Genomic DNA, 25,785 nt, shown 5'->3' with positions numbered 1-25,785 from the left:
ATAGTGGACACTGGACACTGGACACAAGCAGCGAAGAATTCGTGGGTGCCCATCTATTATTTCATTGGTCTTGGTAGCTGTGTATTAGTATCATGTGGTATTCGGTATGTGTATGTAGCGGGAAATATGAAATCTGGGTAGGTAGGGCTGGAAGCGGAGGCGCAGGCGCAGGTGTGAGAGAGGGTGTTTAAGTAAGCATGGACGGAGAAGAAGAGGATTACGTGTTACACTTTGTATTTTAAGCAAGGAGATGGAAATGGAAATGGAAGTGCAGATGTAGATGTAGATGTAGATGAATTTGAAAGGAGGTTGTGGTCATGATTTGAGAGGATTTGATTTGAAACTTCTCAAGCGCGGATATGTATAGATGTATATGAGGATCAAGGTAAAATTCCTTACATATATATACTTGATGAACCTATAAGCTATGAGCTATGAACTGTAAATTATCACTACCCATCTTCAAAACAGGATAAATATAAATATAACTATAGATCGCGTTCTTGGAAGTCGAGGTGCGCCATCTAGATTGTGTTGTGGAGTCTCGAGAAGTATTTATTAGACAGGACTTGTGCGGTATGATATTCGCATGCCGGGTAGGTTCTTACTTTAAGGAGGGAGATCCTTAGGGAAGGAAAGGGGATGGGATGGGATGTTTTGAAATGTTATAGGAGTTTGAGTGGGTGGATGGTGATGTGGATGAGGATGGGGTATATAGTTCTTCATGTTTATCGCGAGTGAAGTAGGGTAATTTTGTTCACCATTCTTTTTTCTCTTCTCCTTCAATCCTTCGTTCATTCATTCATTCCATCACTGATCCATCAAGTTCTTCTCTTACCCCCTCACAAGCAAGGACACATATCTATTCAAGTGCTATCTCAATTCTAATTCAAATCTCTCATTACATTCCTTTATCTCTCTTCTTCTGCCTCGGGAATTTCGGTCTTAGAGAAAAAGGTACGTCTTGTACTACACTTGTACGTAACCCTTCTCATCCTCTCTCTCGCATGATCTCTCCATGTTATAAACTCCCCGGACACACACACATCCCGAATCCCAAATACCCACACACACACACACCATCCTCCCATCCCCTCCCAACTAACCCCCTCACCCCTCCCAGGAAGGCACCTCAACCCGCACCTCCACCCGCTTCCCCATCTCCGCTCCTATCCCAGCCCCCCCTCCACTCAATACTGCATCTCCAAACCCGTCAACCTCCTACCAGCACAGCAGATCTTTATCTCAACACCTCCGACAACTGCACTGCCGAATCAACAAATGCATCACTAGTTTTCATACCAGAAACAGCAAAGCGCAGTCCAACATCATATGAAGCATCGCCAACTCGCATAATCTTATCAGCGCTAAAGACAATACAGAGAAGGGTTTTCCAACTCACGAGTGGGAAAGATGTACATAGTGCAAGCGGATGTTGCGAAGCTAAAGAGGGGTTCCCGTATATCTCCGGCGGGGAGGATAGAATGGGAAATCAAATCAACAAGAAGGAGGGTTTGATTGTTCGGGAGTGTGGATTTGGAATTTCTATATTATTTTGTGTATGAATATAAATATGAATATAAATATGAATATGAATATGGATATGGATATGGATACATGTGATGAACCAACAATAAAAACAGATCTATGTAACACAATACGCGATATTCAAAGCGGGAAGATATGGTATTCATATATTCTCTCTCTCTCTCTCTCTCTCTCTCTCTCTCTTACTTCCTCCTCCCTTTCTATCAACTAAGTTCCAACACCCCATCTCACCCCATCTCACCCCATCTCACCCCAGCCCGACTCCAAAACCATTCTCCCCTCAGAAACGCATTCCCCCGTCTAAATCAAAATAGACGATTGTACATCCATGTTTCATATTCTGGGACACAAATGGTGATTATGTAGATAAAGTACATCATGTGGGTATCTTTATCAGGAGTAATTGGATGGGATGGTGAACGCGCCGCTATGGGAAGTTTGGTGGGGGAAAATATGTTTGAGGGGAGTAGTGTGTTGTGTGATCATATGGTGAGGGTATGGAAGGATTGGATGAAGTTTTGGAGAAGAAATGGGGTTGATTTGTTGAGAGGTATATGCGTGAGTGTAAATAAAATGTAGTTTAGGGTTATTCGTACGGATGAAAGATGGACTATTTCTGTGATTGAAATACGCTTCTCTCTCCAAATGTATTCTTTACTTATGCCTTATACTCTTCAATTTGATTAGGGATGAACTTCAACCGCTAAATCAGTAATAGAGTTCGCACCATCTACAGTATCTATTAACAGTCGCATTCTCAAAGCACCACGACCCGTCCCTTGCCAGGTAATTCATGTACATCATGATGTTGATAGCCTATCCATTTAAACAACGTATGAAAATGGTATTGCAGATGAAAGTCTAACACTCAAATCACAGCTATGAGATAAACACCTTAACAGTACAAATCCAACGACTTGACATTCACAAAAAGAAACCATACAAGTGACTGAACAACACCTCTCCAATCCCCATCCAACATCAATTCCAAAGCACAAAACCACCCAACATAAGATTACTTCGAAAACACAAATAGCTAACTGTCTGATACAAGGAAGCAAAATCATTCAAATCCCTGATGGAAAAAAAAGACTGGATAGTGCAATTTCATATAAATTCATTAAAATACATCTCAAATCCCTCGTCTTTCACAGCTCCTCAATAAATACAAAGTGCCTCCTCCCGTTCCCGCTCCTGTAGACTTCGTTAAGATTCAAGGCTGGGACCTACATATATACTTCACCATATAAACATATCTACAACCCAAAAGAAGCGTTGTCAAAGTCCAGGAATTATATACTAATATAATGCACCCTCAACTAATATAAAAGCATCATCGGCATCAGATTGATAGATTTTTACTTTGTAAAATCTCAGCACTAGCTTGTGAAGATTGGATACCACTCGCAACGTTTCAAGTACACAGTGAGAATGAACTTGATGTTGCCTTTCTGAATTGAGTAACTAGTATATCTCATTGCGCAGTTTATTCACAGGAATTCATGGCTCAATCACTTCAAATCTGCATTCAGAAACTTCTTGCAGAAGTGATACATCTCTTGGGTTTATTATTTTCTCAATTTGAAAACAAGCACGATATGTAAAGATCGAGGGACTACAGTGGTATATTCAAGAATTTATCGATATGAAGGGGCTGATAGAAAGTTAGACGATATTTTTGTTTCACATTGTTGTAGATAGGCTATAGAATGAGACAGCGAGACGATGTACGTATAGTACAAACATTGAGTTCAACAATGTCACACACTATATATAGGCTAAGCCAGGTGTGATGGTATTGGTCGCATTTTATCTACTAATATAGGCGACCTTGTAAAGGATTTCAAAAGCCCACAAGTGGTAAACAGGGCCGAAAGGGCAAAGATATAAGAGAAAAGTGCTAAAATGACAAGATCGGGACAGAATGAAATACACACCTGTACCCTCAACCAGTCACCTTTCAGATTCGCTTATGGAGACCGCAGAATTCAAAATACCGCGTCAATCTCCACAAAGTATTATCAATGTATGCTATAGCCAAGAAAATGTAATGGGGAGTTTTTGGCAATGGACTCGGCCATGTCTGATTGAGTAACAAATTGAAATTGCCACATACATCAAACCTTCACATTTTTTCCGCGACACATCCAAGCAAAGTGGTTGTTGGAAACTAATGAATAGATGACGAAAGAATAGATGTGATATGGTAAGAGTCAGTTTCTGAAAAAGGCATAATTTTGATAAATTCGTGTCCCCCACGGCTGAGTGCAGGTGCAAGACAGGGACTATTAAGATCAATCTTGAGTAGAGATATGAAATGTAGTTGGGATTTCGAGGCGAAATCTTCTATAGTAAGAAGACTTCATACCGTGAACTCTCCTGCGTATGAGTCCTGTATGGGGCATACGATCGAAAGCCCATCCCAAAGGCGAATAATCATTTGCGCCCGAAACGTAGTCTAAAGGTAATCCGAAGTACTTGTTATGTTTTACTCGTCCTTCTTCCCACATTTGCTCGTAAAAGGCTTGCTCGTCGTAGAGCGCGGGATTCTCAATGTCAAGACCAAATGTGTCGATCCCAGTCTTCTGGACAAAATCTTTCCACATGTATGGACCGCTACTAACCCATGGATCTGGGCTGAAGCCGATAGTATCAGCGATGTGCATGAAATCTTCCTTTATGATCCTTCTACCCCAACCATCAAGACAAGATGAAGGCCACCAATGAGGTTTTGGGTTCCATCTGGCTTCCGTCAATAACGATTGGAACGGAACAGTAGCTATGGCACTTGTTTCAATAAATTGTCGTACTGATTTCGAAGTATTTGAACAGGGGGTTTTGTATAGCCGTACGGTTTTTATGTTGTGCCCGAGGCGTGGAGGTAAGTCGTGAATGCCCCTCTGTTGTATCTCGAAGTGTTTAGTATCAAACCAGTCATACCCAAGAAATCGACACTCTTCTTTATGTTGAGAGTAGGATCTAACTATTGCCACAGCAACTAAAGCTTCGTTAACTCCTTTCATATCAACTGCCAAAACCACGACGGGATGGCCAGCCATGCCAATGTTGCCATATTTTTTGAGTTCGACGCAGACCAGAGGGTCCAGCTTGCCTACACCAGGAAGAAACAAAATACAGCCAGGCGCAATATCCCAAAGCGGCACAGGGGTACTTTGTAGACGCCAAGGTTGAAACTTTTTGGGGTCATAGTATGGACTGAATATCTTGTTCCATACTTTCGATTTCTGCCATGCCCTCAAAGGAACGTAGTTTTTATCTGTAGGCATAAATGTCGATCTTTTATCCTTCCTCAAATTCCTCAAAGAATACTCAGATATACCTGGACGCACCACATGTCTACGAGTTGAATATGGCGATCTCGGCACATTTTGAAAAGCGTTTCTGGAGTCTCTCAGGATAAACGGTACGCCATGGCCAGTATTTCTAATTGGGACTCTTCTTCGAATGAAGGACCTCTGGACAAGATTTCGGGTCATTGGTGAGCCTTCAATATGGGTATGGTAGATACAATGAACATGTATTTTGGGAAGATATATGTTACGCATAAAACTCGTTCAGGTTTCACGGATAGAATCGCATAGGACGAAGGTATTTAAAATCATGGTCAAGGCTTGTCTGAAAGAGGGCTCTGTATCAGTACATATATTATGAGAGGAAAGTTATAAGGTTAGAGAAGCTTACCAGAGAATTGTAGAATCACTGCGGCTGAGGAAGGTTCATGGGAATGTCGTTGATGGTTTCGAAGGGAGTGTGAAAACGAATAAATAATTTAATGCTTTGTGATCAATTTGAAAATCAATTACATAATAATAAGCGTGATAACAGGCTCTTACCACGATATTTATAAAGAGGTATCCGACTAATAATCCCGACTCAATAAATAATTTAGTTCTAATTAGTCCTGACTGAGTCATTTATGTGACATTTTTAGGGTTTCAATAAAATCTTTACAAAATACTTTCAAAATCTTTTTAAAGCTTTTATATAACAGCTAACGTAGTTTATTAGTATATATACTACTTCAAAAATACATTAAAATCAAGCTTTTCTTAATATTTATGTTTTAATAATCAATCATTATTTTTCCAAAAGAAAAAGATATTTAATAATAATAAAAAATTAAATATTCAAAGATCTAATTTTTATTTAAATATTCTTATTATATTCTAAAAAAAGTTAAAATTGTTATAATTTTCATTACAAAGAAATTCTTTTTATAATAACTACTAACGTAACGTATGGGGAACTCGGACATATGGGGAACTCGGACACTTTTAGCCCATCACCAACTTGAAACCGCAATAACTTTTATTATGCATACCCAATCACCTTCTACATCTGCTCAAATTGAAGAGAAGCTTCAAAAGGCTATAATTTCACTTCAATTGAAAGAATTTAAATCAATTAGAAAGGCTGCAGAGCATTTTGAAGTCCCTAAGTCTACCCTAGCTGATAGGCTGGCTGGGAAGAAAACACGTTCCCAAACCCACGAAATGGCTCAAATTCTTTCAAACGCAGAAGAAAATACTCTTGTACGATGGATTTCACGACTTACCATCACTGGATTCCCTGCTACACCTATGTTGGTGAAGGAAATGGCCGACGAAATTCGTCTTCGACGCGTTCGGGTCGCGTCATCTCGAAATCCTACCTCGACAGAAATTCCACCTATAGGCCACGAATGGATCTATAGATTCCAAAAACGACATCCAGAACTTAAAACATGCTATTCACGTCAATTAGAGTCTAATCGGGCTAAAGAAGCAACTCCGGAGAATATTCAGGCTTGGTTTGACGCGTTTCGCACGCGTCTCATTGAGCGAAAGTATGAATTAGATGATATGTATAATATGGATGAAACCGGATTTGGAGTTGGAAGTACTCAAAGTACGCGCATTATAGTCGATTCTACTCAGAAATCGAATTGGAAAGTTACAGCTGGCAAGCAAGAATGGATAACTGCATTTGAATGTGTCAATGCAGCTGGAAATGCTCTATCACCTATGGTCATTTTCAAGGCTCAGAATACGAATTCTGCATGGATTCCAAAGGACACACCTCAAAGCTGGCAGTTCTCTACTAGTACAAATGGATGGACCTCAAATAGCCATGGATTAGAATGGTTAAAAAGGGTTTTCGAACCAGAATCCAAGAAAGTGTCAGGTGACCGACCTCGACTTTTGATCATGGATGGCCATTCAAGCCATATTACAGGTAGCTTTATTGCTTTCTGTATAGATAATGATATTGATTTACTTATATTACCTCCTCATTGCTCTCACTTGCTTCAGCCACTTGATATTGCGGTGTATGGGCCAATGAAACGATATCATGCTTTAGAGGTCGATCGATATTCTCGAGCTGGTGTAAAGCGAATCCAAAGAGCTGAATGGGTAGAACTCTTTCAAAATATTAGAAAAAAAGCATTGAATTCTTCTAATATTAAAGCTGGCTGGAGAGGAGCTGGTTTAGTACCTTTTGCCCCACGAAAAGTACTCGATTCATTACCATTTAACTCCTCCCAGCAACCTTCTACTCCACAAATGAGAACCCCCAATCAAGACCTAGACTTGTCTATACTCAGGAGTTCTCCTCCAGATGGAACAGAACTAAGGCAAGCAAATCAGATCTTTAATACAGCTCTAGCAAGCAGTGGTTCTCCTGCATCGCCAACTCGTCGATATGCCAAGAGAATGACTAGGCTTGTAGAATCTCAAAATGCTGAGATAGCCCTACTTCGGAAACAGCTCTCTGATGCTCAGGAGGTAATTGAGACTCGAAAGAAAAGAACTAAAGGCAAAAGAGTCAAATTACAAGGTCAATTTGTCTTTAGTACTAAGGAAGTATTGAAAATGGTACGTGAGGCGGAGGAAAAACCGAAGGAGAAAAAGCCACGAGGACGGCCACGCAAACGCCCAATTGAAGAATCAGAAGAAGAGATTGAAGAAGAAGAGCTAGAGAATAGTTCAAGTGATTCGGAATTGGAATTGGAGGATTGTGTGGCTCGTAGAACAAGATCGCGTGTAGAATAATTGAAAAAGTGTCCGAGTTCCCCATATGTCCGAGTTCCCCATACGTTACGTTATAACAATTCGAATTTTCAATTTATTATAAGAAATTCATAATATTTATATATTTAAATATTATATATTCAATTTTCAGAAAATTCTATTTATAAATAAAGAAAGTATAAAGTTATATATAAAAAGAATAATATATATATATTACAGGAGCTGCCTCTAAGGTCACGTGAAAATGTCTAGAGTTCTTTCGAGGTAGTTTAATTTAAACTTCAAGTAGGAATTCAATAAGGTTGTAATTGATTGCAATTCTTGTAATTATAATAATGAAACTAATAATTGTTCTTGAGCATGAAGCTCTACATTATAATGAAACTTATTTCTTTATATAAACCTTCGTTCCCTATCCTATTCCTTAAGACCTTCATATAGACTGGATCGCTATGGACCTCACTGCGCTCCAGAAGCGCTACAGCTCCTCGACGCTCCGTCACCTGTCCATAGTCATGTGACGCGGTACTTCGTAAGGACCGTCGTAACAATATACTAATTATCATGATATACATGTGATCGCATTCGATCAGACTAATACAACATTAAGCTCCAAATCAATCACATATATAGCTTTATAGCATATTCTCTTTAATTCTATAGCTTTTAATTTTAAAATTGGGTTTTAAATGTTTATTAGATTTGTTATGTTATTAAAAGCTTTTTTAAATAAAAAATGAAATAATATTAGTATATATTTATAAATAAAGCTTTTATGTATACTTTGCTTACTTTTGTTTAAATATATCACTTCTATTCTTTTATTTATACATGAATCTTTTTAATATTATTCGAAGGTATTGTCTCTTTTCTTACCCTTAATTTCTTAGCTATAGCTCAATTCGAATAAGATCTCAACCTTTCGTAATGAACTTAATATTATTCTTAGAAATCGTTTTTCTTAATAGTTTTCATTATTCTACTTATATTCTAACTTTGTTTAGGTTATGTAGTAATTAGCTGTGTATATAGTAAATAAATTCCTTATATTATCTCACTTTAGTAAATCTAGAGTTTTATATTTATTATAGAATTTATTTCATTTTCAAAATTATAATCTAATGAGTATTAGTAATCTTAATATTCTTAATGTTTTTGATATCTTTTTGAATAAAACTAATTATATTTTAATTTCATTTTGTATTTTATATTAGAATATTCGAATTCTTTTTTATTAAAAGAATTCAATTATATAACGAAAACAAATGTATTTGATATAGAAATGCTTTTTATTAAATATAAGCCTACCCATTTGATCTATATTAAAACGTTTAAGATCGAAAAGAATTTGTTTTAATTATTATATGTATTTTTATTAACTTTTATGATGATAATGATAATAAGAACCTAGATAAAATGATTAATAGTTAATATTTTGAAGATTGCTTAAAAAAGGTATAAGCTTCTACCAACACTTTTCATTTAGTAGTAATGTATTTAGCCTTTTAAAATATTTTATAAAAAATTGATAAAGAAAATGATAATAATTATAATGAAAAAAAGTTTTATTGATTATATTTTGTATTTAAGTTATTTATTTAAAGTAAATTCGAGGCAAACTTTTTAGAAAAAAAGGATAATATCATGGTATACACATGATTGTATTCGATTGGACTAGTATGATATTAAGCTTTGAGTTGATTGTATATATAGCTCTACAGTATACTCTTTTTAGTTCTATAGCTTTTAATTCTAAGGTTGATCTTTAAACGTTTGTTAGGTTCGTCATACTAATGTGATAATATACGTACTAATAAACTACGTTAATCCTAATGATGTAATTAGTCTAATAAGAATATATATAATCCTAGGACCGAAAAATATAAGGATATCCTAATAAAGGGGTTTTAAGGATATAGAACATTTTCAAACCTAAAAATTATTAGGACTCAAAAATGCTAAGAATAATAGAGGTTATCCTTATAAAGGGGATCCTCATAAAAAGGTTTTGCTATACGCGACAACTACAACACCTCTCCTTATGTTGTGATTGTTGAATATTGTGAGTGGTGTATGTAATGTCTATTCGATTCACTTATCAAAATCCAGAAAACGGTTGAACAAAATTAGGTATCATCTCCTTAATAAGCTCAATTGTATGGTATCTCAAGTCTATAAATTCTTTTCCTTCCAGCCAGAATCAAAGAAATCTATCCCTCCCTACCAACGTAGCAGTAGTAAAGTGCCTTCCTGGTCCTTATTCCCTATTCTCAGCGGTAACCACCCCCCCTTTGTTCCATGTTCCATTCACAATGTACTGGTTCCATTTCTGAGCCTCTCAGTCGAACACCTTGTTCATAGCTTGATGCGCCAATTCAACACCCAAGAATGTGGCCGCATTAGCAGGTACAGCTCTCGCCAATGCTGGTCCGAATCCAGGAAAGAATGCCTTGAATCCTCCATTTCTATATAATCCCTTTATAACACCCCCAACAGTTGGTTTTCCTTCCATGGTCTGTAACCTCGACTTGACTGTATCAACTGGGAAAACTGGAATCCACATTGCTACACCTGCGCATGCTCCCGCTCCAGTGATTGCCAATAGACTCAAATCCTTCCCGGGTTTTCCGGTAAGAGGGTCTATAGGAGTTAGACGACGCTTAATGTATTCGTAAGTTGCGAAATATGCAGCACTTCCAGGTCCATCTCTTGCTAGTGTAGCTGCTGATCCTCGGAAGACTGATTTGATACCACCCTCTTTGTAAAGTTGCTTCACGACATCAACACCACCATTGTATTTTGGCTTTTCCCCAGGCGCAAGATCTTTTTGACCTTGAATTTGTAGGAGGACCTTGACACGTTCGAATGGGGCGGTAATGATAGTTTGTGGGATGGCAGAGAAGAAACCAGCTGTACTGATTTGAGCGATTGTGAGGGGTTCGTGAGGAGCAGTGGAGGTAAAGTTGCGCACAAGGTTCTTGCCAACATCAAAACCCCAGAAAGAAACAGCGACTGTTGAGTAGAAAGATTAGTTGTCTGGCCAAGGAACTTCGAAGTCGTACATAGCGAGGAAAAAACAGTCAAGGATAGAGAAAGAGGAAGGAAAATACACATACACATCGGAGTAACACCCACCAGCGGCGCACTCACACCCGCATATAAACCCCTCGCAAGACCATCCTTCGCGACAGATTTCGTAACCACATCAATGGCACCTTTGTAAACCCCTCTTTCCGCAGTTTGTAGACGAACTTTGACCAAATCAAATGGATGACCAACAATAACTGCACAAACACCACCGAAACCTCCAGCAGCCAGTGATCGCAATCCTGCGAATGATTTTTGAACAACAATTTCAGCGTCCTGTTTTAATTCGGCTTTAGATTCAGGGACGTGAGGCAGATGAGGGTTGATGGTGTCAATCTTTTGATTTATTTGAGCTCCTGTAGAGGTAGAACTGGGAGACATGATTGGGAAAGGGTGAGGAAGGAAACTTTGAAGGATTGTGAGAAGATCTATCTGCGAAAGGAATGTTTATTGGAGGGGAATATTATGAATTGAAGCTTGATCGTCAAGAGGGAGGGAGCTATACTGGTGCCGCGCTTTCGAGATTTAAGCCGAGGCAGGCCAAAATCGAGCCAAAATCATGTTGGTCGGCCATCGGCATAAGATATTACCGAGTTTCGGATAGGAGGGAAATTCGGGGCAGTGGAAAAATGTATCGTGTAGTGGTACATGTCGAAATATGACATGCTGTGTGGGATTCTTGAGGATAGAGTCTGACGTTGTCGGAGAATCTAGAGGATGGGAGAAAGGGTCAGATGATAGCAGGAACGATCATGATCTACGAGCATGACAATGAGCATGAAGAAAAGTATTGGATATCATCTTATGTTGTGATCTGGATATATTCGTGGTCTTACTACCCAAGACCACCCTTTAGAAATCCTTTGCAGGTATTCATCAAATTTATGAGAATTTATGGCAAAAGTCTCGGTGACGACGAAGTTGAAAAGATATTTTTGGAATGAAGCATTAAATTCAATTAGACGTTTTGGTTTAGGCGATGACCCCTGAACCATCCCACACACGTTCGAGACAAGATCCTATTCTACGAGTAGAGTAGAAGGAGTAATTTGTTTACCTTGTATCAGGTTCCCATCTAAAAGAGCCTTGGTGAGCCTTATGAGAGAACCAATGATGCACTTTTGATGCATTTTCCAAAGTATGAATACTTTGCAGGTATAATAATATACCTCTCAGCGAAGCACAAAACAAGGTTGGTGCTTGATTGTCATTTATTTATTTATTTATTCTTCACCAGCCGAACAACAAACAACAGCAACGGGAGCTAAAATGATGTGTTCTATTTTCTATTCGGGCAGTCAGTCATTTTCCATTCACACCTTAGCTGTCGTGACGACGAGAGGTCTTTTGGACACTTGAAGTTGCCTTTGCTGCCAATAACTGGGAATTTCCCCTCCCAACGTAACCCCTCTCTCCCCCCCATCAGCATTAGACATACAGACCTAATTGTCTACCAGACAATTTGGAGGTCATTTTTGGAATTACCAGACACCACTCTTGCTCGCTCTTTTATTAAGTGACAGCTTTCATTGATCAATTAAGTTTTCTTTAATCCGAAATTTTCATAACAATTCATTTTGCCAACGTCTAATCACAACCTCAATGGTAATACGTGTACGGCATCAGATGAAGGGATGATCGCTCGAGGGGAGAAGCCCGGCATTGGGCTGCACCCCAGTTCCCGGTGAAGTACCAAAGCACTGCAAAGGTAACTTGGTAAAGCATCATTCAATGATCTGACTCCACTCGAAAACAACACATTATTTGCTATCGCTTCTCTCACCTCCTTTCAACCACTGAACATTCAGTTCAACGTTAAACTACGCATGAATTAACAACCATTCGTGCTATACAACCATGTTTTATATATTTCAAGTGTTCAAATTGATATATATGCGGACTAGGGACATGGTAAAGAGGTAAGATTAATAGTAAGGCAGCTCTCTATTATTATTATTTCTTGAACGTCAATCGTCTCAAGTGTTCATCTTTAAGTTTATTTCGTTCGTTTTACCATTTGTTTAATTTCTCCAATGCCAGTTAATCTTCAACCTTCTGCTGGTACTTCTGGTAGTCTCAGGAAAACAAAATCAAGAGAGGGTACGAGAAGAATGCCGACTAATTCGCGACCTCCCCTATCACATCGGATACGGGCATCATTCGAAGGAAAGAAATCTCAGGATTCTACCAGTTCTAAACATGTGAGCTTCTCCGGTGGTAGTCCATCAGATCCGGAACTCCTCCGACGGATAATCGATGAAGCCATCTCTGGAGATGACTTTCAGGCTGGGCTCGCTTCACATATAGCCAAAATTCTCAAGCCCGAGATTAAAACGGCTTTGGATACGATTGAGCCAGTGGTTAATGCAGTTCTACAACATGAGCTGCTCTTGAAGAGGACCAATAATAGCGTGGACCATGTTTTATTGAAGTTGGAGTCAATGGCAGATGAAGAAGGATCAATAACTCCAGGCCAAGCACGACTTAGTATCCACGGCGCCCTGTCTTCACACCCGGTATCAGAAGGGGGCCCACTGCGAGTACCAGATAATTTGGCCTCTGCGACTGGTACTCCTGTTTCATCTTCCAACCAGGAATCAAGACCCCTCCTCGACCGAGGCCTCACATACACAGCCGGAAAGCTAACTGAAATATCCGACTCGTTGGACTTGAATAATCATAGACTAGGGAAGGTGGTAGAAGGAATAGCGGAGATAAATAATTTATTGGCATCGAATGAACGGCTGGATAGTTTGAAAGAAAGTTCAGACAAGAATGATACCAAGACTTCGGTGATACAAACACAAATAGATCAATTGCAGGAGAATGTTAGGGTGGTCATCACTCGAATTGGTCCGGATCTAGGAGTGAAGGTACAGGCAATCAATGATCATCTGACTGGAGAAACTCCTGTTCAAGAGACGAGGGCTTTGGCTTCCAATGGTAGTGGGGGTGATGTTGAGCTTCTTCAAGCCATTTCTTCTCAATTAGAAGCGTTGAAGGATAGCTTGGAAACAGGAACATCGTCACATAATGATAATTTGCGACTCTTGAAGGAACAAATCAATGCTCTTCAGTCAACACTTGAGGCACAGAAAGAGATATTGGGGGAGATCAAGGAAGCTGATAAAAGTGCTGAAATCTTGGCCGGTATACACAAATCCAACGAGTCACAAGAAGCACATGCCATAGTTTTGGGAGAGCTCAAAGAGAAAAGTACACAGTCTGAGGATGTATCAACTCACCCGGCACCCACATCAGCAGACGCGGAAATACTTCAAACGATCTTGACGGAAGTACAGAAATCCAACGAGGCCCATGAGAAGCATACGGCTGCGCTCGAGAGTATCAAGGAATCGGACACAAGTGCAACCATATTAGCGGAAGTTCAAAAGTCGAACGACTCTCATGTCCTTCATGCATCTGCTCTGGAAAGCCTCAAAAGTATTACTCCACCACCAGAACAAACCAACGCAATCGATCTAGGCCCCTTCGAAACAAAGATGGATAGCTTAATAGACACAAGCACAGCAATTCTGACGGAAGTTCAAAAATCGAACGAGTCACATGTTTCACACACGGCTACATTGGAAAGCATCAAGGCCCTGCCAACTCCACCCTCTAAATCTCCAATCGCAAGTGCAAGTGTGGGTTTGGAAAGCTTGGAGAAGGATATAGGAACTGTTATCGAAAAGTTGGACATGCACGCTGATATTTTGGAAGAAATCAAGACGAAGGATGTTTCTGGGTCCAAAGGGATTGACGCTAGTGCTTTTGATAGCTATTTTGGTTCCATTAATACTTATTTGGAAGCACACACAGCGGCATTGGACGAGATCAAATCGAGAGATTTAGCACCTGCTGATTTCAGTCCAATTATCTCGATGCTTGAAGCTCATACTGCAATCTTGGAGGACATCAAATCGAGAGCTGCAGGAGGTGATCCAGATTTCAGTCCAATAACCAACCTTTTGGAATCTCACACTGCAACCTTGGAGGACATTAAATCGAGAGATTTAACGCCCGCTGATAATGGTCCAATCATCTCAATGCTTGAAGACCATGCGGCAACGCTGGAAGAGATTAAATCGAAGGATACAAGAAGTAATCCGGATCTCAGTTCAATAACTGCTTTATTGGAAGCCCACACTACAGCCTTGGAGGATATCAAATCTAGAGATCTAGCACCTGCTGATTTCAGTCCACTTATCTCAATGCTCGAAGCCCACGCCGTCACTTTGGAAGAGATCAAATCGAAAGATGCAGGAGGCAATCCTGATTTCAGCCCAATAACTGGCTTGTTGGAAGCTCATACTGTCAGCTTGGATGAAATCAAGGCCAAGGACACTACAAATAGCATCAACTTTAGTCCAATAACTGCTCTGTTAGAAGCTCACACTACAGCCTTGGATGACATCAAATCGAAAGAGTTACCACCTGCTGATTTCAGTCCAATTACTGCCTTGCTAGAAGCACACACTACAACTTTGGATGAGATCAAATCAAGAGATCCAGCACCTACTGATTTTAGCCCAATAACTGCCTTGTTAGAAGCTCATACTATCACCTTGGATGAAATCAAATCGAAAGGTTTACCATCTGTTGATTTCAGTCCAATAACTACCTTGCTAGAAGCTCATACTACAGCCTTGGAGGATATCAAGACCAAGGACACCGCGAACAGCGTTGATTTGGGCCCAATCGCTTCGACTCTGGATTCTCACCGTGCAGTTTTAGATGAGATTGTATCAAAGGGTGCCCAATCAAGTAGTGCACCCGCAGCAATTAATATGGATGCCTTCGATACACATTTCGGTTCAATCACCGGTATATTAGCAGCACACACAGCCGCATTGGACGAGATCAAGTCTAAAGATGGTCCTTCCAATGCTTCTACACCTGCAGAGAATACCATCGAAATCCTCGACAAACATTTTGGTTCGATCACTAACATGTTGGAAGCACACACTGCAGCATTGGAAGAAATAAAGGCGAAGGATTTTACACCTACCACTGGACAAACGGAGCTGAACACATCAGCATTTGACGATCACTTTAGTTCTCTAACACGCATGCTAGATTCACACACAGAAGCTTTGGATGAGATCAAATCAAAGAACAATGATTCCACTCCGCCCTCGACATCAAGAGAAAATGTTGGTCTCGACTCATTTGAACCACATGTTACGGCCATTAAGAGTGCACTCGATGCTCACATGGCTGTGTTGCAAGATATAAAGTCCGAGGCTCTTGCCAAAAATGACGTGGATGCAAAGGTAGTAGACAATTTGCTGGAACCACACATCATAGCTATCAAGAGTACATTGAATGCACATACAGAAACTCTGGATGAACTAAAATCAACCATTCTTACTAACAACACAAATTCATCCGAGATTGCCAACGATTCTTTACCTAAGATACTAGTTACCCTTAATAGCCACTCTAATCTACTCACAGAAATAAAGAACGCGGATGTTAGTGATGAGATCTTGACAGCATTGCATGAATTACAGGAAGGTAATTCTGCAGCTTTCAATACTCTCAAGGAATCGGATGTCAGTGATGAGATACTTACTGCTTTGCATACTTGTAACGATTCACAAGAAAAGTTGGATCGATCACTGCTTGAACTCAAGACGGCAGTTGATGTTTCTATCTCTGAAAAAAATGGGAACAAGGCAATTGATACCGTTGAAGCATTCCAACCACCAATTGCTGTTGTAGATTTGAGTGGATTGGAGACTCAGATTAGTGCGGTTATTGTGACACTTGAAGGCCAGAATGTAGTTCTGGGGGAGATCAAGGATACTACCAATGCCGGAATGGAAGCACATGGTTTGCATACCACGAAATTAGGTGAAATCAAGGGTGCAACGAATGCTTCAAATGATTCTCACACGGCCCATGCGGCAGTTCTTGGGGAAATCAGAGACGCATCTAATGCTTCAAACGAATCCCATGGCAGCCATACTTCTACATTAGGAGTCATCAGAGATGCAGCAGCCTCATTGAGTACCGCACACACCACGCAAATTGCCACTTTGGTCGAACTCAAGCAAGCAATAAACTCATCTAATGAATCTCACAGCACCCACACCAGCACACTAGCAGAGATACGAGATGCAGTCACAAACTCATATGACGCAATTCTTACACACACGGCCACTCTAAGTGAACTCAAAGAAGCAATCAATGCATCGAATGACTCTCACACTTCTTACGCTGCTGCTCTGGAAGATCTTAAATCCATACATTCAACACAGTCATTGCCAGATGCTACCTCTGAGCCAACATCGCCACCGGTCCTTGATACAAGCGCACTAGACACCCAGCTTACAGCGATCGTTACGACGCTTGACTCTCAATCTTCAATATTGGGAGAAATGAAAGATGCTCATGCCTTACATACGACAGCTTTGAATGAAATCAAGGACGCAACGACAGCATCTAATGAGTCGCACACTTCACACACGACATTCTTGACCGAAATCAAGGAAGGAACAACGGCATCTACCGAGTCTCATACTTCGCATACAACAGTCTTGAGCGAAATTAAAGAAGCGATTGTCCCTATTAATGGCATTAATGAGGTCATAAGTACACATACAGGTCTATTGGAAGGTCTGAAAGAAGACACTGGGTCACACCATAATGAAGTGAAAAGTGATATTGATGGATTGAGGAAACTTGTAGATGAATGTTCTAACAAACACGAGGAAATTCTGTCGAAACATGGGGATTTAATTAAGGAACATGGAGACTTCGTTAAAGAAAACCATGATGGGTTAAAGGGAACAATTGCGGGACTTGCTTTGGGTGGAATTGCTGGCGCGGGGGTTATGAAAGCTATAGATGATGTGGATGAAGCGGAAGGTAAGAATGGTAAGGTAAGTGATGCAGTTGAACGGGATGTAGAAGTGCTGGAAGCTCCGGTAGGCCACCCACACTTCTGATGTTTGAGGAGAGAAGGAATGCTGATAAGATCTCATAGGCCGAAGAAGACAAGGTTCTTGAGGAAGCACCAGTATTGGAAGCAGAAGCGCCAGTAAGTCATGCCGCTATTAGTGATTGAGGTTACTCTGAAATAGTAACACCGAAATCAGGTGGTAGAAGATTTAGCTCCAGAGTCTACAGAACAAAACCCGGAACCTCCAGTAAGTCCTAATTCTTTTTGAAAAGCCATATACTATATTGTATTGACCGTTTCAAAGGCCGAGGAACAAGTGGCGCCGGAACCAGAAGTACCTGTGAGTACATCATCAATCCTATAATCCTATTGTTGAGTTTCTCAAAGAAGAAGAATTTACTAACACAAACTTTAGACGGAAGACGAGAAGAACGTCAGTGAGGAAACGCTAGTAGAGCCGGAGCTAGAACAAGAAGTTATTTTAACAGAGCCCGAGAAGACGGTAAGTTCGATCAATGAATGTATTTTATGAAAGCTCATCTAATGTTATCTTTAGGTCGACGTCGGCGAAGATCCAGACACTACGCCAGTAGACCAGGAGCCAGAGCCAGAAGCTGTAAGTTACCAAAAGTTTAATCTTCAAGCTATTCTCGTGGAATGAAAGACTTTGGCGTGAAGCAGGCAGCTAATTACTTATAACCCAGGCTGGGAAGGAAATTCCAAACGAGGAGCCGATAGCTATCGAAGCAGAGGCTCCAACGCAAGAAGCTGTCGTTGAAGATTCGATTCCAACAGAGGAAGAACCGGAACCAACTGTAAGACTTATATATTGCGGAGCATTGGCGCGAACTAAAAATATCTATAGACTATAGAAACATCGGATGATACACCAGCTATCGAATCCGAACAGACTGAAAAAGATCTCTCTGGCGAAGAAATACTCCCTCAAGGGGAATGTGAACCTACAGAAACTCCCGAGAATTCCGTAAGCCCTACCTATTACAACTATGATTACCCATTTGACTAATTGTTTTTCCAGTCTGAACCCCACCAAGAGATTGAACTTTCAGCAAGCAAGGATAACGAGGAGCCCGAAGTTCTTGAGAAACCAGAATCAATGTAAGTCAAAGTAATACTTGAAATTTCGCAAAACATAATTGAGGGGAATTGACCTGAAGATTCTTCGATGTAGACCTGAGGAGAGCGATGTCACAGAACTCTCCCAAGAAGGATCGGATCTCGAAGGAGGGCTTGCCATTGAGGAGATACCTGGTGAGGAAGAGACTATTGCGGTGGAAGGGTAAGTTTTTATTATCTAGATCTAGAGTGGGATATTAGAAGAGGTGGGCTAACCCGCCATCATCACAGGTCTGAGGAGGAAGCATTTGGTGAGAGCGAGAGAGCTGAAGTACAGCAAAATGAAGATGTAGGCGATGATGATATGAAGTAAGTTGTTTTTTTTATAGGATAAAGTAGGAGCTAGGGATAAGATTTTAACGCGTCATTAAGATCCACCGAAGAAACGGCGCCTGTTGCTGTGGAGGAAGAGAAGTGAGTTGATAGCTTTGGACTGATCAATTTGATACAAAAACAATTGCGTCGATACTAATATAATGAATAGACCAGCAGAAGACATAGTTCCGGAGAAAGTAGTCGAGGATATGAGCCCCAGTGAGGAAGCTCTACAGATTGGAGAAAATAAGTAAGGCATTTGTAATACTCATTTATGGTGAATTAAGCTGACAATTGGAAGACCTCAAGATGAGCCTGGTTTACAGGAGTCAGATGAAAACTTGACTGCCGACTTCCAACAGACACTTCCCGCGGAAGAAGAAGCAAAGCTCCCCGAAATCAAGGAATCTAGAGAGCCAAGTTTGGAGAAAATACCCATCGAGAATGCTATTCCAGGAGTCTTGATGGAAACCCCTCCGGCACACTCGGACGAGACTATTCCTTTGGAATCAAACGATCCTGTTCTGGAGTCTGAGCAAGCCAAGTCACCTGATTCAGCCGATTCGCCCGTTGAAAGCGAAGAATCCCCCGTTGTTCCAGACCACGATGGTGAGACCCAAATTCAAACTTCCGAAGCAAGTGATCAAGTTCCCGCGGAAAACTTGGAAATTCCTACAGAGTCAGTATTCATTGAGCCATTCAAAGAAGAACAAACGGTTGATGAAGAGCTGGAGATGGAACAATTGACCGATGAACATCCGGTCGACAGTGAAGAAGTCAATTCGGAAAAGGGGGATCTGGAGCCTAAGGACGAGGATCTCCCTACCGAAGACACGGAGAGTGTTGTTGAACCTTCGAAAGAGGAGAGGTCTGCAGAATCAGATGCCGAAATTGAGACACTCATTTTGGATTCAAACGATCAGAATGAGAGTCCTGCAGAGATCGATGCGAAGGTCTTGGAAACAGAAGTTGTGGAGCCTAACAATGAGGATACACCGGACCAAGCGGAGGAGAATATCGAGTCTTCTAACGATCAAGGCAATTCTGACCCGCCTCTTGAAGCCGAGGCACCCGCTTTGGACACGAACGATCAAGATGAAGAGAATGTTGAAATTGAGGCGAAGGATTTGGAAATTGAAAATCCAGAACCTCACAGCGAGGAGATACCTGAGCAATCTGTAGAGAACCCTTCACAAACCGTGCAGGAAGAAAGCGATTCCGAACCGGTCATCGAAACCGAGACATCTGTTCTTGATTCAGACTCCCATGATCAATTTCTCATTGAAAGCGGAGAAAAATCAGTGGAACTTCCTGCTACCGAAAATAGCACCGAGGAAATCTCCAGCGAGCTTAGAGAAGCCATTGAGCCCTCACACGAGGAAATCATCCCACAATTACCTGTCGAGACCGAGGAACACAATTCCGAGTTGAATACTCAAGACAAATCTCCAGTTGATAGCGAAGAAGCCCCCGAGGAACATAAAAACTTGGAAGACTTCACTCCATCATTTGATAATGAAGAAAAGACTGTTGAACCAGAAAGCCAGGAATCCGACAGTGAGAATGCACCCCTCGAAATTGAAGAAACACTTATTGAGGTTTCTCACGAACAAACTCCAGATTCAACAATTGAAACCAAGATACCAGCTATTGAGTCAAACGATCAAACGCAAATTCCTGTCGAGAGTGAAGAGAAGTCCGTGGAACCTGCTGTTAGTGAGCCAGAAGATGCGGATTTGGATATAACAGAACGACGACTTGGTGATGACGCTCAGATCACAGAGATATTGCCGCAAGAAACTGTTGAAGAGCCAGCGGTCGAAGATCAGAGTCCTATCATTCCAGAATCAAGTGGTAAAGCTCAGGAGGTTACCGGCGACCATGAACCTTTGGAACCAGCAGAGCAACATGCTGTTGAGGTACCAATTGAAAGATCGGTCACTGAGAACCAAGTTCATTTACCCACCGAAGAGCAAAGAGTCGAAGGTGATTCCCCAGTAGAAAGTAATCCTGAGCCAGAAGTTGTGAACGAGAATGTCTCTAATGAGATCGGATCAAGCGACGAAGACCAGATCGTAGCCAACGATAGCGGCAAATATCTACCGGCTGAGAGGGAGATACTTGACAGTTCCCGCGAAGAGCCAATTTCTGAGAGCGAATTAACAGCCGAGAATATGATTCAGGAAAATTCCGAAAATACCAGAGATGCAGAAAAACCAACAGAAATCGAAGAAGAAGTTGCCGAGACGCCTGGTCAAGATCCGACCCTCGAAAGCCAACCAAGATCCGAGCCAGTTATCCACGAAGATCCTGAAGATATCAAAGCCCATGATGAAATTGCTGCCATGAACGCGGAGATGGCTAGAATATTTGCTGAAGCTGAGGAGGAGGAGGAGAAGGAGAAGGAGGAGGAAAGGAGAAATGCTCTGGTGGAGACGCAAATAAATCCCGAGGATGAACCTAAGGAGCTAGAGGTCGAAAACCATATCGAGGAAGCTATTGATGTCTCAGAAGCACAACCACTGGTCGAAAGCCACGAACTACCTGAAGTAAATGAGCCAGAGGAAGAGCAGAAGGTTGCTGTGACTGCTGAGGAGTGTTCAAACGACACTACCCCCGATGAAAATCTGGAAGCCCCAGTCGTATCACTTACTGATTCCGAAGAGGATGTTATACCCACGGAACCCGAGATTCATACGGTTGAGCCTACCAATATTTCACCTGCAGACGAGGTGAATCAAGTCGAGGAGATTACTCCAGCGACCCATGAGGACATTACCGAAAGTCAGAGCCAGATTGTGGAGGATAGTTATGTAGAAGATGATTCTCCCATACTCTCCTGCGAAGATGAGAGAATAGGTCTAAAAATCCCGTCGATAGCCGAGCAATCCGAGAAGGAAGTCGTGAGCAACGATCATGCGCCTATTCAACATGAAGCTTTATCTGGAGAAGAAGTACAACTCCCAGACATGGAACCAATACCTTTCGAAGCTCACAAGGAACCCGAGATGGAAAGCTTTGAGGGTACACCTTTAAGTGACCGTGGTATACTTCCTCTGGACAGCGAGGAAGATAAATATTTGCCTATCCAACTTGAATCAAAATCAGCTCTTGAGGAAGTAACGCCAGAGGAACCAAAACTGGAAGGAGAGATCAACCCCGAGCAATTTTCGCTGGAATCTGAACAGGAAACCCCAAAGGATGAAATTACACTCGGAGATTACCCTGCCGAAGAAATTTTGGTCCCAAGATTGGATCCTATCGAAGAAAGCACCCAGGACCTCGAAAGTGAAGGCGAGAGAAAAGTGAATGAAAGCCCTCTAGTGCAGCATCTCGAGGTTGTTGGAACAGAGCCAAATCCAGAGGAGAACCTAGAAAACGCCGATTTTATAGTTGACGAGAGTGTCCACCCCGTGGAGCGTGATATTGCACAAGAATATTTCGAAGATCACAAAGAATTAGAAGCTGATCCGGTGGCCCCTGAAGGTCTTCAATTCGATGCGGCCGATGACAGCGAATGGGATGAAGTATATGACAATCCCAATGAAAAAGTACAAAGATTAGAATCTTCAGCGGAAGTTCTATCAACTGGGTCCGATCACGCAGAAGCTCCAGCCATCGAAGAAAATCAGTATCCCAGCGAGCCAAGTCAAGATGAAATCTCTTCTGAGATTCTTCTTCCAAGCCAGTCACCTCAAGAAGAAAAGGCCATCCTAGAAACGAAGGACTATCCTGTTCAACAATTTCCAGCTCAACATGACATGAAACCCGAGATTTATCAATCCTTCGATGATTATTTCCCAATCGAAAATGAATCTGTCCGAAACAGCTCTCATGTTTCAAATGAAGACAAGCTAGAGTTTGCGGACGAACTAGATTTTAGAGAAACTCCAGTTGTTTCTGACAGCCAGCACATATCGGAGAATAATGTTCCTTGGGGAGTCAAGGATAACTTACAGCTTGAGGATAACGAATCCATATATTCCCAAGAAAATGAGCCAGCGATCACTACAGAACATCACAGGCAAGAGAGAGATTATTTCTTTGACCCGAGAGCCACTGCCAGTCAATACGTGGCTACCGAGCAACTAGAACCTGAACAAGAGTCAGAACTTAGCCACGTGATTGCCGGAAATGAGTCAGCTCACGAAGCCCAGCTCAGTCAGCCTGAAAGTTCAGCGGAGCAAAGATACTCAGGTTATGGTTATGACTATGACTATGAAGAGCCTGCCCTAAATACACAATCTTACTCCGACTCGGAGGATGATATGGAGTCATTTCAATCGGAACCAGAAACTTCACACTATGAATCAAGGAGCTCTTACCCCTTCCAAGGAACCAGCTTTAGTAGATCTATACCACAAGCAAGATATTCAAGCCATGAAGAAGTTCCTCAAGATATACGTACTTCCTCAAACGACCAATATGACAACCAGCATTTGAGACCAGTGCCTACATACTCTAACCTAAGCTATTCTCAAGAATATCTCTCAGAGTCCTATCCAACTCAAGAAGTCCACTATAACGAGCCTGAACCTCAACACCATCAACCGATCACGCCCAGATATCAAGCGTCACATCAAGATACCATCTCAGCAACTCCATCAACAGCTCTGACGACAAAAATATCCACAGAGACATTTCCTACTTATGACGAATCCCGACCTGTATCCCAAGGTATGAATTTTGGGTTACCAATCAGAGCAGCAGAACGTGTTGAAACAATCCGCGAAAGTAGTGAGCCCACACATCCTTCATACAATGAGTCAATGCGATCTCCCGCACCATCGCGACTACCAATCGCGAGCCAAAGATCATCAGATAGTATGCGTAGAAGCTACAGTCCCGAATCAAAAAACAGAGCAGTTATTTTAGATATGGACATGATGAGCCTGGGTTAGGAAAATCTATGGGTTCCTCACAGGGATTAAGCTTCGGTCTTTCCCCAACGAAAATTCCGGGTTCCATTGGAAGGTCAAGCAGAGTTCCAGATGCTGGAAATGAGTACAGTGATTCGACAAGCAGATATTATGAGCCAGTGCGCTCTTTGGGAACTTCACAAGGATCTAGATTCGGTCTACAGGGTACGCATCCAGCTAGAGAGTCTCAACAGCAAATTCCACAGCCAGGAAACGAAAAGAGGAGTAGCAATGTGAAAAATTTGTTGAGTCGATTTGAAGGTGGTGAATCCTCATCTTCAACACCCTCTCAACAAGAGCGTTTCAATATCCCGACATATCAAGACCGTTTCAGTACTTCTCTTCCTCGACCTGCTGATAATGAATCATTCGGGAAACAGCCTCAATACGAACAAGAAAGTCACTTTGAGGCTGTGACGCCAGTTGATGGTAATAGGTTCGATCTCATGAGTGAAGAAAGTAGTCCAGTTCAGACACCTCTTGAAGAGAGGGAACTCTAGCCCGAGAGTGGAGAAAGTAGGGCGGTACAAACACCGTTGGAGGGGGAGTTTGATTTGGATGAGGGGACAGGTGGAAATTCAAATGCAGGAGTACCGAAGAAGAGAAGGAGTAAGAGGGGAAAGAAGAAGGGTAATGGATGGGAAGGGGGAGGTCAGGCTTGAGTGGGAGAGTAAATGGGAGTCGAATGTGTGGGATGCGGCTGAGATAAAGATATGGGCTGGATGAGCGATGGACAATGAAGGATGATTGATGCTTGATGGTAATGAAAAAGTTGGATGATTTTTTGACAAATTTTGGTTGGTTCGGTTGTGGGTAAATAGGAGAAGATTTGGAGCTTAGCGGCAGCGTTTTTACGTGATGTTCATAGCAGTGCTATCTAATAGTCAAATTTATGTTTTGAAAGAAAAGCTGCAACGATTACTTTTAGATATCGATATGTTGACGGGAATAACAATCTTGTGAAGACAGAGGCTCAGGGAAGTCATTTATATTGCACTTCCGTCCAATCATGCAGTGAATTGGCGTCGTATTTCAATCAAGTGTGGTGGGCACTTGCCTGTATTATAATTACTTGATTGATTTGAATAGGAGCGAATTGTGGTTTTGAGACTTTTGGAGAAGAACCCTGATAATTTTTAGGGTTAAGTATTACAATACATTGTTATTGACAGTAATTTATAGTACGAATCCTTAAGATGTACTACGCAGTGGTGATTGTATGATAAATTGAAGAAAATCCTTTATAAATGTTTACTCTCAGATATTTGTACTAGATTTATACGTCTAGTAATAACAGACTAGAGTTAATGTAAACTTCATTCATGATGATCCAAATAATCTTAAATCTTGGGACATGCCATCTAAAATACCCAAGGAGGATATATAGATTCCCTAATCATGTATTTGGTTTTTTGAAATTGTGGCCTAAGAAAGAATACGATGAGTTCTATTGATCTTCAAAGTAAAAGCAAGAATGTACATACCAAATTTTCATGGTTTTTGAATGGAAGCCAGACAACTAGATTACATCATGCAGGAAATATGAGAGGAGTATCTTCGATACATGAATTATATCAAGTACTAGAGATATCCGGTCAGATGTCATCAGATGGATGTTTGTGATTGTACAGGTGCATAAATACATCTCTCATCCCACCAACATCAGGGGCAAATTATAGGTAGCGCATTCACAAAGCATCCATTCACCAGAGAGAAATCTCAAAAACATAACAGTGAATTATTAATTTGCCCTATAGCATCCGAGATACATTCACTCAAAGAACCATCCTAAGTATTCAGCTCAATCCATTCCTCTGAACAAACCCTAAAGAAACAA

At 41.2% G+C, this 25,785-nt stretch overlaps 4 protein-coding genes across 4 annotated transcripts; 2 read left to right on the top strand and 2 right to left on the bottom strand.

Moving 5' to 3' along the window:
- Nucleotides 1–724: 724 nt before the first annotated feature.
- EAF01_009761 (uncharacterized protein) lies at nt 725–1,565 on the top strand (the record flags this gene model as incomplete). Its single annotated transcript, XM_038918017.1, has 2 exons — nt 725–747; nt 1,124–1,565. 2 exons carry the CDS (start codon nt 725–727, stop codon nt 1,563–1,565), a joined length of 465 nt encoding a protein of 154 aa, XP_038766826.1.
- Nucleotides 1,566–3,842: 2,277 nt separating this feature from the next.
- Nucleotides 3,843–5,045, bottom strand: EAF01_009760 (uncharacterized protein; the record flags this gene model as incomplete). The annotated part of the gene is made up of 1 exon (XM_038918016.1): nt 3,843–5,045. The coding sequence occupies one exon, from the start codon at nt 5,043–5,045 to the stop codon at nt 3,843–3,845; it is 1,203 nt and encodes a 400-aa protein (XP_038766825.1).
- A 4,873-nt stretch (nt 5,046–9,918) lies between these two features.
- On the bottom strand, nt 9,919–11,048 carry EAF01_009759 (uncharacterized protein; the record flags this gene model as incomplete). The annotated part of the gene is made up of 2 exons (XM_038918015.1): nt 9,919–10,592; nt 10,697–11,048. The coding sequence occupies 2 exons, from the start codon at nt 11,046–11,048 to the stop codon at nt 9,919–9,921; spliced, it is 1,026 nt and encodes a 341-aa protein (XP_038766824.1).
- A 1,652-nt stretch (nt 11,049–12,700) lies between these two features.
- EAF01_009758 (uncharacterized protein) lies at nt 12,701–24,448 on the top strand (the record flags this gene model as incomplete). The annotated part of the gene is made up of 15 exons (XM_038918014.1): nt 12,701–17,602; nt 17,662–17,715; nt 17,774–17,824; nt 17,882–17,917; nt 17,993–18,079; nt 18,134–18,193; nt 18,282–18,392; nt 18,443–18,562; nt 18,617–18,696; nt 18,770–18,877; nt 18,946–19,023; nt 19,087–19,128; nt 19,199–19,279; nt 19,331–23,853; nt 23,931–24,448. The coding sequence occupies 15 exons, from the start codon at nt 12,701–12,703 to the stop codon at nt 24,446–24,448; spliced, it is 10,851 nt and encodes a 3,616-aa protein (XP_038766823.1).
- Between the last annotated feature and the right edge of the window lie 1,337 nt (nt 24,449–25,785).

This window comes from Botrytis porri (genome assembly GCF_014898465.1).
Source record: "Botrytis porri strain MUCL 3234 chromosome Unknown BPOR_014, whole genome shotgun sequence".
Classification (NCBI taxonomy): Eukaryota; Fungi; Ascomycota; class Leotiomycetes; order Helotiales; family Sclerotiniaceae; genus Botrytis; species Botrytis porri.
The sequence above is the reverse complement of the archived record's forward strand: the minus strand, read 5'-3'. Positions and strand labels throughout refer to the sequence as shown.